General features: G+C 40.3%; 1 protein-coding gene across 1 annotated transcript in view; it reads left to right on the forward strand.

Moving 5' to 3' along the window:
• The window catches only part of PKHD1 (PKHD1 ciliary IPT domain containing fibrocystin/polyductin), a 451,815-nt gene that overhangs the window by 127,841 nt on the left and 309,942 nt on the right, over positions 1-14,032 (forward strand). The window contains exon 35 of the mRNA XM_021691934.1: positions 7,379-7,535. Coding sequence (XP_021547609.1) covers positions 7,379-7,535 — 157 coding nt within the window. The remainder of the gene's footprint in view (positions 1-7,378; positions 7,536-14,032) is intronic.

Below are 14,032 nucleotides of genomic sequence, written 5' to 3' on the forward strand. Positions count from 1 at the left end.
ATTTATTTTTTTCTTTCAGGGCACATTATTTGTTTTATTTTTATTTATTATTTAGTTTTTTAAAGATTTTATTTATTTGACACAGAGAGAGAGAGAGAATGAGAGAGAGGGAGAGCATGACCTGGCGGGGGGCAGGGGGGCAGGAGCAGAGGGTGAGGGAGGAGCAGAGTCCCCCTGAGCAGGGAGCCTGCCTTTGGGCTCGATCCCAGGAACCTGAGAGCATAACCTGAGCCAAAGGCAGACGTTTAACGGACTGAGCCAGCCAGGCGCCCCTCACATTATTTGTTTTATATATTTAAATTTATCTCACTAAAATATAAGCTCCATGAGGTCAGGGATTTGTTTTGTTTTGTGCCTAGACCAGTGTCTGGCAGGTAACAGGTGCTCCATAAATATTTGTTGAATCCAGAGGTCCACCTGCTTTTTCATTCCAGGAAGACTGAAAAGAGACTGGGATTAGGAAGCGGGATTATACTTGTTAAGTGCATGCAGAAATATGTAGCCATTATTATTAATTTTTAAAATTTAAAAAATTTTCAATTTAAGGTAGAGAGGGTAATACGTGTGTTTTTCAGTTGTGAGGAAGTAGTGATACTGTAAGGAAAATGTCTAGCACAGTGCCTGGGATAGAAGAGGAATGGAAGGATCTGTAGCTATCATTGTCATTATTACTTTCTCTGGCAAGTGGAATGATCTCCCAGTTTATAATTCAGAAGAGTCATTGTTAGAGGAGATCTGAAGATTCACATGGAAGAGAAGATAAAGAGAGGCTCTGTAAATTTGTCCTGTTTGCAGACTGTTAATAGTCCCCTGAAGCTCAAAAGTGTGAAAATAACTTACATGTAAGAAGGATTCAGTTAATATCAATATTTGTTGTGAAATAATGGGAGTTTAGGATGTGTATAGAACCCAGAGGTAAGCTAGTAAATTGCCTTGTTTTCTAACAGGGACGATGGGGAAATTTGAAGTGAGCACACGTCTCTGGCAAAAGGTATTGTTGCCATTTCTTTGAGGAGTCAATGTGCTGGACGGTGTGGAAGGGCTTTCTCATGTTATCTCATAATCATGAAGGGTTTATAAGCACCAAGAAAAGAAAGTGATCACTTAGAGCCAGCATGAGCTCAGTAAGAACAAATTATGCCAAACTAATTTAATTTCCTTTTTGTTCCCTAAGGAGTTATTAGATTATAGGTCAGGGGCTCTATTCGTAATCCTAGATTTGTAGATAGTTGACTTTTCTAAAATAAGCATTTTTTGTTTCATAATCAGCTGAAATAATCTCAGCCTGTCTTAATTTATCTGCAGTGTCCAGATTAAAAAAAGAAAAGAAAAGGTGACTAGTAAACTGAGTTCCACCTCTAAGGTAGTCCCAACCATGGTCAGTCAGCTAATCTGCTGAACCCCCATAGCATCTTGGTTATCCCTTTAGTTATTATACTTTATATTAATTATCTGGCTATTTATCTTTTTCTCAATGTTAATATGAGCACCTTAAGAACAAGGATGAGGTCACATGCACCTGGAATAGATGCCTTTATATTAGTTCAAACATAAAAGGTTTGGGATTTTAATTGGCTCACAAGTTTAATGTCACCCAACATTATAATACTATTATTAAAATAACCAAGACTATTAGTTGGGAGAGCAAATGTTATTTAATAAATGATGCAAAGACAGCTAACTATTTGGGGAAAAAAACAAAGAAAAATGGGAAACTTCTCACCAACATAAATTCTAAATTCATTGAGGATTAACATACAGATATAAAACTCTACAAATCAAGAAGACTATATAAGTGATGTTTATGTCAGAATGAAAAAAGGGTGTCCTATGCATAAAGAGGACGTCACAAGAGAAAATATAAATACATTTGTTTTCATAAAACTTAGAAAAACATTTCTTTGTGAAAGAGCATTGAAAAAAATTTGCAGCTTCATATCTAATTATTTTAGTTATTAAGTGGTGGCATAGTGATTAGGAGCCCAAATAAGAGCTGACCATTCATTCAAACCTATTTTGGGGATGCCTACTACATGCCAGGCATTGTTGGAACTGGGGGTACAGCAGAAATTCAAGAAGCTCTCATGAAGCATATATTTTATTGGAGGTTGATGGACTATAAACAAGTATACAGTGTTTCCATGATGACAAAACCTTTGGAGAAAATGAGGGTCAGGGGTAGAGAGAATGTTGGTCACAGGGACCTGTCTTTTCCTGTTTCCTGAGCCTGCATGCTCAAGAAGGCATTCTGGTGAGGTGTCAAGACCGTTCTTCCTTGTCTTTGTCATCCAGGAGACACTGTGACTGGAGAGAGGCCCCCACTCTGCCTCCTCCACCAGCCCAGCTTGACACATACGCTCACAAATAGGTCTCTGCTGTGCTTGGTGTTCCAACTTGCTGATCAATGACTTCTTTCAAGATGACTCTGGTGGTGTTGCAAGTACATTTAAGGTGACATGTAAGATTTGCAGACACTGCACATTCCCTGAAGTTCAGAGAAGTGCTGACATGCTGTAAGAAGAAAACAAATTGCATAAGCTTCCTCGCTGAGGCAGAAAGTTTTTGCTCATATGTGTGTGTGTGTATATATATATATATATGTGGTATAGGTTTATTTGGGGTTGTATGTATTGAGGTAAAGATGAGGGCATGTTCTGGATAGTTCTTAAATCTCTATTTCCACCCCTGCCCCCATAGGCCTGTGAAGAAATGGTTTTAGGGATGGGAATGAGTCATTTGTTTATCTCAAAGAAGAAAACTAAAGCTAAAGCCTGAGCACCTTGGGGAGTATAGGGGAAAGAGCTTATATTCAGTAGAAATGAAACCTGCATTGACCAGCTGGGGTGGTGACACGGAACATGGCTTTCACCAAATACATCATGTTGGTATCAACTGAGAGGCTTTCTGGTATATTGACAAGATGTCTTTTAAAATACCCTTAGTAGGGGCGCCTGGGTAGATCATTGGGTTAAGTGTCTGACTCTTGGTTTAGGGTCAGCCCATGATCTCAGTGTCTTGAGATCCAGGGAGCCCCTCTTAGGGCTCTGCGCTCCGCTCATGGGGCTTGGGATTCTCTCCCTTTCCCTCTCCCTCCCCTCTGCTCTTCCCCCTCTTCTCCTTCCCCTTTCCTCTCCCCCCTCTTCTCCTTCCCCTTTGCTCTTACCCCTCTGCTCCTTCTCATCTATTCCTCCCCCTCTGCTCCTCTCCCAACCTTGTGCTCGCTCTCTCTCTCAAATGAATGAATGAATAAATAAATAAATAAATACATAAATAAATAAATACATAAATAAATAAAATCTTTTTAAAAAATCCTCTTAGCATTCTTTTTTGCTTAATTGGATCAAAGTGCTGGGGATCAGAAGATAAAGATGTTGGAAAGTGAGCCACTCCCACAGTTTCCTGGAGTGTTGCCCTGCTAGTCGCAGGACTACCGCTGACGCAAGGAATGACGCTACCTACCAGTGTGTTGTATGAAAAAGTCAAGAGCCAAGATCTTGTGTTTGTAACTACAGGCTCACTGACACCTTGCAATTATGGCGATACGTTTCTCTTTCACTTCCCCAGGTGGCTGCTGGGTAGTTGAGGCGCATTAATTTTTTAGAACTTTCAGTATTTAACCATTGTTTTTTTTTTTTTTTAAAGATTTTATTTATTTATTTGAGAGATACAGCGAGAGAGGGAATACAAGTAGGGGGAGTGGGAGAGGGAGAAGCAGGCTTCCTGCGGAGCAGGGAGCCCGATGCCGGGCTGGATCCCAGGACCCCGGATCATGACCTGAGCCAAAGGCAGATGCTTAATGACTGAGCCACCCAGGGGCCCCTTAGCCATTGTTTTGCACTGAAGCATGAACTATCCATAAAAATGTACACATCTCAAGATATCATTATTATGCTAAGGAGAAATTTGGGCACAAAGGAAGCTTAGGTCCCCTGAAATTTAATGCTTAACATTTATATTCATTTGAAATCTACCACACTGAATAGAGAAACTGAAGGTGAAAGAAAATAAAAGATTTCACAGGGAGACAGAATCTGAGTCTAGGGTCTTAATTTAGATACACTCACCGTCATTTGGTTTAAGTTAAATAGAGCTTGAAAATGCAGAAAGCAATGTGAAAGCATGTGGACCAAACCCAATGGATCAAACCCGTGGGCTGCAGATTTGTAAGTATTCTGGGTTTCCACCTATTTGTTCACCTACTGTATCAGGAAGGTGGTTGCACTCACATGCATGGCTGTTTGTGTGTGTGTGTATGTGTGCAACATCTGCAAATGCGTGTATGGGATTAGCAGTTGGATGATTCACTTAGGACATTATTTCATCGATTTTCATTGAGCACCTGCTATGTGTCAGATACTTTTTAGGGGGATGGGGATTTAGCAACAACCAAAACAAAGTCCTGGCTTTTGTTTGGGTAAGCTCAATAGATGATAAAAACATACAGAATTAAAGATCTTACACCAGAATAAAGCAGTATTGGGGACAGGGAGTGATTGGAAGTGCTATTTTAAGGAGATAGGGTAGGAGCTATTATTTGCTCAGAGACCTGAATGAAGTAGGAGAGGGAGCCAGCAGATATTTCAAGGAAGAGCATTCCAGCAGAGGCCAAGATAAGTGAAAAAATCTGAGTTGGGAGCTTGCTCTGCATGGGTCCCATCTGTCGTCACCACGGTGGCCTCTGGTACGTCCTCCAAACTCTTTGAGCCTTTGTTTCCTCAACAGTGAGGAGGAGATAACAATATTTAACCTTTCCACTTGCCAGGTGGGGGCTGAGTGTAGCAATTTTTGAAGGTGGCCAGGCTGGGCCAAGATGTTATAACACATGGAAGACAGCTCTAGATAACAGGTATCAGTGCTAATTGTTAAGTGTTAAGATGTTCTCAGTTAATGGAAGGTACCATGGAATGGCCTTCTTTTGACCCTCTCACATACCTAATTAATGTCTAATTGTTCCAGATCTTTCCACTGTAAGGGTCATGAGCTTTGGTTGAGCTTTGGTTTTTTTTGTTGTTCTGTAGTTGGGGTATGGATGTAATCACCAGGTTCATGTCTCAGGAAGAGCTGTGCTGCTGAATCCTTCAAACTCCTTACAACTAACTCATCCACACCCATCTCACCGGGCTTGCTGGCCTTCCTTAAGACCCTGAGCTTCAGAGGCTGGTTTGGAGGAAACGTCTGGGTTCCTTTTTGGGATAATCTCCTTCCCCTCTAGCCCTTGCCTTGAGTTCATGCTCAAACTTTGATGCGGAAGTGTTATCTGATGGATCATGAACATGACAGTTCCCTGGGCCCCACCTCCTGAGCCTGATTTTGTCATGGTGGTGCTGAGGGACTCTGCACCTTACACAGCTCTAAGCTGAGAGACTTCCTTTAAAATGGAGGGACAGGATTTCTCTAGAATCTTTCCATTTCTGACCTTCTAGGGACTCAGGCTTTTTTTTAGAATTTATTTATTTATTTATTATTTGAGACAGAGAGATACAGAGCAAGAGAGAGAGAGCAGGAGCAGTGGGGAGAGGCAGAAGAAAAGGGAGAAGCAGACTCCCTGCTGAGCAGGGAGCCCGATGTGGGGCTCGATCCCAGGACCTGGAGATCATGACCCAAGCCGAAGGCAGACGCTCAACCATCTGAGCCACCCAGGCACTCCTTAGGCTTTTTTGAAAGTCCTGTGGTTCACCTTCTCTGCTGTTGACTTTACCTTCTTCATCCGGTTCAGCATCTTCCACCTTCTCACCACTTAATTCCATTCCAGTTTCCTCCTATTCACCCCCCTTTCCTCTTTATGGATTTTATGGGAGTGAATTAAGAGATTTTAAGAACATATAATGTATAGCCTGTTAAGGACCACTTTGTGAAATTTCACCTCCCTTTGCCTAGCTTCAGTGTGAAATCAGTAGAGAGCTAAACTTATCTCTGACTTTTTGAGTCTATGGATGGTCATCGTGGGGATATGGTTCATACAACTCGCAAAGATGCTCATGTACCAGCCCTTCTTTTCATGGTGCTGGTGCTGCTGATCAATATGCCTTCTGCTTTTCCATCTCTTAAATTGAGAGGAGTCACTGGCTTTTTTCTCGTTTGTAGGTGGAGAGAATGAAAAGATCCTGCTTTTCCTTATGCCAAAGGCTTGTTGGTGATTGGGTTGGGTAGACAACTCAAGACTATTGAGCTAGGGGGTCAGTACACTCTCCTGGAAAATCTACTGGCTCTTCTCGCTACACATTTTTCCATTTTGTCTCTCAGAAATACTCTAGGGTACTCTTCTCTGTGTAGGTGTAGTTATTGGTATTATAAACATGCCTTCCCTTGTTAATGATCTTCTCCCATCTGCCTTTAACACTTCACGAGAGGACCTTCTAGGCAGTTCTTTTATAGGAACTCAGGCTTCACATTTGGTTGGAATCTGGGCAGGAAGAAGAAGCATGTGGAAAGAGGCAGACACATGTTGTATGCACTACCTTGAGGGAAACACCTTCTCGATTCTGATTTTATTATACTTATCATAATTATAGTCCCATAACTGCACAAGACATTTAGACATGTTTTTGGCCTCTTGCATGAGCTGAATACTGCTTTCTGTGGTATTCACATTCCTCTTTCAAAAATTTGTGACTTCAGTCTGACCATTAATTAAAAAAGGAAAGCTAACAGTTCTGGGAGGGAGACTGGAGGCTGGGTGGGGAGGGGGTGCTTCCTCATCCCGACTCCTCTCAGCCTCTGTCTCTGCCCCTCACTCAAAGGTTCTGGGCTACCATTTGAAGTCAGTGGGCCTTTCACCCATGCATTTCGTTTTCAGCACTGATGCACCAAGCTCAGAGGGAAAGGCAACAATAAAAAAAAAAAAAAAGAAAAAAGAAAAAGGTAGAGTGGGAGGATGGATCAGAACACTTGGAAAGAGGAATGTTCCTATAAAACAGGGACATTTGGCAGTAGAGCCAGTGAAAAATGATACCAATTACATAAAGCAAAATGCCACCCATCAAGCAGAACATTTTAATTCTCTCTATTCCAGGCTATTTATGACTTTTTGTTCAAGACTCAATACATGTCTGTAAAAATAAAAAATGGAATCGACCCCGTCTGTTAGGTAGAAGGGGGCCTGTCCTGGAAAAAAAAAAAAAGAAGGTAAGAAAACATTAGCAACGGGACATTGTTGGAGAATTCCAGTGGCCGACACAGACATTTGAAGTGTAACTTTGCCCCTTCTGTATTTTTCCCTTTTTGAATTAGTGGTATGAGGAAGAGAGGATGACTAATTTTATTGAGACATTTGACATTATATGTAAATTAATTTTAGTTTAAGACGTTTCCATTTAGATTGATCCCCTCCATACTATCCTGCTTTAAAACAAAACAAAACATTAAAACTGTTTTCCAGGGCAACTTTTCCTTTCAGTTCTGCCAGAGGTGGTCGAGGGCTCACAGCTGGTTTCCTGAGAGAGTGCCACAAGATGGCGACAACGTCACGGTAGAGAATGGCCAGTCGCTGCTGCTTGATACCAACACAAGCATCCTCAGCTTACTGCACATTAAAGGTCTGTGTAGTTTGGTGGTGGCATTACTCTATATAATTCTATCACTTTGGGGGAGCAGGAGGGAGGGGAGCTTTTTGGATAAGTTCCAGCACTTGACTGATAACTCTGGGAACAAATTGAAATTTCACTATAAAAGGAAGAAGTGGTCGGAGGGTTCAAAATGAAGGCCCTGTCTTTTGCTTCTTGTAAGCACAGAGCTTAATTATTTTATTTTTTTCAAATACAAGAAGGTTAACAGTGTTGTCAAAGAATATGCCTCTTTATTCACGCACTTTGTAGTCATGCTTGTCCAGGGCAGCCCCCACAATGTAGCAAAATGCTCAGAAACCGGTTGACGCTGTTGCCTTTGAAATTCCCTGCCAAGAAAACGATGTCTTCCTGCTTTTACCCTGTTGTGGTTTTGACTTCCTGGTCCCATGGAAAGTCATATAAACAGGCTTCCTTATTGCACAGCCGGCCACATAGCTCTAGGGTGTGGGAGGTTGGACTAGACCGAGAATGCAAATTTCAACTCCTCCTCCACGTCACCAAATGACTGAGTCCTTAGTCCACCTCTCTGACCATTTGTTTCCTTATCTGCTAAATGAGAATAAAAATCACTGCCTACTTCAGTGGCTGATAATAAGGAATGGTGATCAAAGTGTCGGTCTTCACCGGCAAAGGAAAATGGCTTTGGAAATGTGATTAGTTATGGGTAGCTATAAAACTCTGCACTAAAACATTACTCTTCATTAAAAATATATTTAACACTTACTGGGGCATTTGCTCTTGTTGAAGTAAGAGCATGGCTACATAAGGGAAAATAAATATTTTGAAAGGGATAAATCGATGTAACATTGATACCTGTCTCTTATGGATGGCATCAGGTTTTTCTGATGAGGCGTCTTACGTTCTATATTTTAGAAGTTTTTTTTTCACCCCCTGGTAGCAAGGAAGAAGTTTTCAGACAAATCAGTTAATTAGTACCCTTTAAGAAAAATGGTCTGTCAGCTTGGGCTCTTGACCTGTCTTTGTGTGTGTGTGTGTGTGTGTGTGTGTGTGAGAGAGAGAGAGAGAGAGAGAGAGAGAGAGAAAGGTCAGTGGCTTTGGGGAATACTGACTTTTGATGGACATCAACTACCCAAGGACTAGCAATGACACAGGAAAATTACAGACTTAAAATTTCAACTTAAAGATGCTCTTTGTAGACCTTTAACCAGGAGTCAAATGCTGCTGGGGGATGGGATGACCTTTAGGCTCTCAGGGTCTTTGCCTTATTTGCAACACATATTTTGCAAATAAGGCATCATTTGGGTATCATTTTGATACCAAAATGATTTGGTATCATTTGGGAGAACTTTTCCAGCTAAAAGTCTTGCTCAGCTGAGTCTCTGGATATCCCATTAGTTCCAGGTTCAATCAAGGAAAGGTGCTGATAGGGCCAGAGACTAAAGATGGGGACGAGGCATCAGAGAGAGAGCAAAGGCTAAGAGAAAGGCAAGGACATGTGGAATATACACATGGCTTCTCACTCTTGGAGATTTCAAGATCAAAATAATGCAAATACTTGCCCCAACCTGTCACCTTTCAAAAGTGGTTTTTATTAATATTCCCAGTCCAGGCAATGCATTTCAGTCTCAAATTATTTGAAGTAAGTGAGCTAGGTTTGGAAGAGCAAACCCTCATCCTGTGGAGAGGGAGAGGGAGTTATCTGAAGGATCCTGTCTTTCTCTTGGAGAGTAGGGCCATTGGTAGGAAGGTGAGGCTAAGTAGTAGATACCAGTTTCTATACATATAGGTACAGGAGTTGTTGGCAAGAAGCAGGGTTGCCTGGAATGAAACTGAGTTTTTTGTCATACATGTATGGGTCATAGCTTCTAGAAAGAATGAAAACAGGGAAGGGGCACAGGTCAAATTTGATTCAGTTAATGACTTATGGATACTTCGTAAGTGGCCTAGGAACTCGTGTGACATATGAGAAAAAGTGAAGAATAATGCTTAATGTCAATAATGTGCATATCACTAAAGAAACTAATTAGGGAGCAAATATAAAAAAAGTAAAATTTCTAATTCTAAAATATGTGTTGCAATATAAAAATATTGCAACATATATAAAATATGTGTTGCAAATATACGTATTTGCAAACTAATTAGGGAGCAAATATAAAAAAAGTAAAATTTCTAATTCTAAAATATGTGTTGCAAGCAGTTAGGCAGAATCTGGTCTGAAGGACTCAGGGTATAGAGGATGTAAGATTAGAATTGGGTAGTGGATAGGAGGTGAAGAGCCTATTATTTATGAATGAGACAAGTTTTTCATTGAATGAAAAATGGTATCATCTGATACCATTCATGGTATCAGAAAAGTAGCTGAGTGGAATTTTCTTTCTTTTTCTGATACCATCTATGGGCCACGATAAAGCACGAACAGTTTCAAGCCCAAAAATAATTTCTTCAAAAGATTTGAACAAATGAAATAGAAAGTGTGAACGTGGGAGCACTTTCTCAGCCATCCCCACGGTATTCCAAAGGTGACATTCCAAATGAAGTATGGTACAGACTGAAAGGATTTGTGCTATTTAACAGTGAAACTAGATCACCTGACAACTATATTTAGAACTACTTTATGAAAATATTGCATCCTCTATATTATTTTTCCATTCAAGGAAGTCAGCCTCCCAATATGTACACAGAGAATCTAAATTTAAGGAACTTCCCCATCTTGCTTATTGGAACTGTAAATGTTCAGTGGCTCAGGCCAAAAACACTGGAATCATCCTGGACTTCTTTCTTTTTCTCACATTCCATGATCAATCCATCACTGAATCTTGTCCAGACCTTTGACATGTGTCTCATATATCAACACCTCCATTGGTACCAACCTAGTCCTAACCAACATAATTTTTGCTGGGACCATTTCACATGGCCTTGTAATTGGTTCTTGTGTTCCTGATTCTTTGTCTTCCTTAGTAGAAGACCCCCAATTTTTATTTGGGGCAGCAGTGTATCCAGCTAAAATGCTATATTTCCTGGCCTTCTTTGCGGTTAGACATAGCCTTGTGGCTAAGAGCTGGTCAATGAGATATAAGGGGAAGTGTGGTACAGGACATCTGGGAAATGTCCTAAAGTAGAGTGGACCCAATAGGAGGCATGCCCTATTTGTCCTTCCTTCTTCCTCTTCTTTGCTTCTTGGAATGTAAATGTGATAGCTCCATTTTCAGCTGCCATCTTGGACAATGAAATGGCTCATTAAGAATGGCGAAGCAGAAAAATGGGAGAAACCCAGGACCCTGATGACTTTGGAGTTGCCTTAGTAGCATGGAAACTTGGATTGCCTACCTCTGAAGTTACTTCATGTGTTTAAGTCATTGGTATCTGCCTTTTATGCCATATGCTAAGAATAAACCCCCAATAGTTTATTGTACACATCCTTTAAAAACATGTCAGATCTTATATTTCTTTCCTCTAACACCTCCCAGTGGCTTCCCAACTAACCTTACCATTATCAAACCTCTGATCTCTTCATTGATCCATCTTCCTCATTCACTCACTCTTTTCCAGCTCTTCTAAAATTATACCAGGTGTACACCTACCTCAGGCTTTGCACATAATGTCCTTTGCCTAGAATATTCTTCCTCCAGCTATTCATGGCTCACTTATTTTGTTTGCTCTTTGAGAAAATGTCAACTTATCAGAGAGGCCTTGCTGGTCATCTTTTCTGAAATTGGAACCACTTCTTATTTATTTTGCTTTACCTTTCTTCATAACATTTATCACCACAGAACATATTCTAAATTTCCTTGTTTGTTTACAGTCTGCTTCCTCTGCTAGAAAAAGCTCAAAAAGGCAAACGACCTCAGCAATTTATTTGCTACCATCTCTTCAGTATCTAGGACACCAAATATGTGTTGATGGTTGAATAAAACCATGTATTGATGGTTGATGGACAAGTAAAATGGTGCAGAGTTCAGATCCTGGATGAAATTTAAGAAGCGTAATTTTTAAACTCTTGCTTTCTTAATTATTACTTTTCTTTCTTTCTTTTTTTTTTAAAAGATTTTATTTATTTATTTGACAGAGAGAGACACAGAGAGAGAGGAAACACAAGCAGGGGGAGTGGGAGAGGGAGAAGCAGGCTTCCCACGGAGCAGGGAGCCCAATGCGGGGCTGGATCCCAGGATCCTGGGATCATGTCCTGAGCCGAAGGCAGATGCTTAACGACTGAGCCATCCAGGTGCCCCTAATTATTACTTTTCCTAATTTTTACTGTCCTTCGTTGTTCTCACATATATAGATATATATGTATGTATAGGTACACAGGTAAACACACATGTGTATATGCACATACATATACACACAAATGTACATATATATTTACATACATATATACATATACCTATATATAAATGTATGCAGTTATGAGTTGTGAGAAATATAAAATCCATTGGTAGGTTATTTTTCTGTTTCTAAAAGGCATTTGAAACTGGTAAAGGACTCCAACTCTCAAAAATCTGGTTGCTAGCATAGCTCTAAACCTTTAATGTTTTCTCTTGTCTATAATATGCATGAAAGTTCTTAAGAGATAATAAAAAGTTATTCAAATATGAGATTGACTCATCATCATCATCATCAACAGTAATTCAGTCTCTGAATCTCTGTTACTGTCTCTCTTTTTCATACCCATTCATGGTATCAGAAAAGTAGCTGAGTGGAATTTTCTTTCTTTTTCTGATACCATCTATGGGCCACGATAAAGCACGAACAGTTTCAAGCCCAAAAATAATTTCTTCAAAAGATTTGAACAAATGAAATAGAAAGTGTGAACGTGGGAGCACTTTCTCAGCCATCCCCACGGTATTCCAAAGGTGACATTCCAAATGAAGTATGGTACAGACTGAAAGGATTTGTGCTATTTAACAGTGAAACTAGATCACCTGACAACTATATTTAGAACTACTTTATGAAAATATTGCATCCTCTATATTATTTTTCCATTCAAGGAAGCCAGCCTCCCAATATGTAGAAGACTAGGCCCCTACATCAGGAAACGCAATACTTCTATATATGGCCCCCAAGAGTCTTGAATTCTCTGTGCCTTACTTGTATTTCCATCTATAAAATAGAACTGACGTTCTTTTCTTACTAGTACAACTTATATAGTAGAAAGGAGGGTTATAAATGTCTTTGAGGCAAAATTTTCACCATTATTTATGATGCTGTACATCCTGATTCCTGAGCTTTATTAAAAAATGGCATCTTAATTTTGTGACTATAAGAGCTTCAGCTGTATTTATTATTATTTTGCCTTAATTAACAAGATATCCAGAACTTTCATTTACTTACCATCTATCTCTACTTCTTTCTTCCATTTCTGTCTTTTTTTTAGATTATTTTTTAGGGGGTACTGTTAAACACAAAAGAGAATTAACCCAATCAATTAATACCAATGAGCTTGGATGGAAATAGGCATATTGCCTTGATTTAATTAATTATATTTTTCGTTCTTTTATGTTAAGATGCCCAACGGCCATAGGCATTGCTGAATTAAAATTTATTATTTTATCCCAAGTAATTATGATGAGCCATAATAACAAAGGAGGGATGTTACCCTCTTGTCAGAGCTGTTATGCATCCTGGGCAAGGAACTTGAGTTTGCAGTCTGCAGTTGGAGAAATATTCATATTTTCTGAATGAAGCAATGAATTTCTCTTTCTTCTGGTGGTCAAGCAGTTTGACATAAAGTGGCCTAGAGATAATGATCAAAAAAGGGGGCCAATTATAGGGCGCCTGGGTGGCTCAGTCAGTGAAGCGTCTGCCTTTGGCTCAGTTCATGATCCCAGGGTCCAGGGTTCGAGCCCTGCATCGGGCTCCCTGCTGAGTGAGGAGTCTGCTTCTCCCTCTCCCTCTGCTGCCCACCCCCGTTTGTGCTCTCTCATGCTCGTGCTCTCTCTCAAATAAATAAATAAATAAATAAATAAATAAAATCTTAAAAAAAAAGAAAGGGCCAATCAGGGGAGGATGAACTCTGGAAACCACTCTTCCCTTGGTGTTGGGCTTCCAAAAGGAAGACATTTCAGTTTCTTACTACTTGCAATGCCATCCCTTTACAGTGCTTGAGCAGAGACTTGTTTCTAGTCTCTGTGGCTGCTGAATAGTGCACTGGTCTCTTTTAATGTGATTTTCTATTTCTTGGTCTGCTGGTGTATACCAAAGCAGTTAAATGCTTGGCAGGCTTTTGAGCCAGAGAGAACTGAGTCTGAATCTGGGCCTTGCTTCTTACTAGCCCTGTGACCTCAGACAAGTTGCATAGCCTCCATAAACCTCACATTTCTCCTCATGAGGGTCATGCCTGTTCTAACAGCAGCAACAATAACGATGATAGCTAACCTTTATTGTTTACTGTTGTGGGGCAAGTCTACGATGTGTTGTCCAGCTCAGATGGATGTTTTGAGGATTATTAGATGGGGGAATGTCTGTAAAGCCCTTAGCACAGGGCCTGGTCCAGAGTAAGCACCCAA

Source organism: Neomonachus schauinslandi, chromosome 8 (genome assembly GCF_002201575.2).
Source record: "Neomonachus schauinslandi chromosome 8, ASM220157v2, whole genome shotgun sequence".
NCBI classification, from domain to species: Eukaryota; Metazoa; Chordata; class Mammalia; order Carnivora; family Phocidae; genus Neomonachus; species Neomonachus schauinslandi.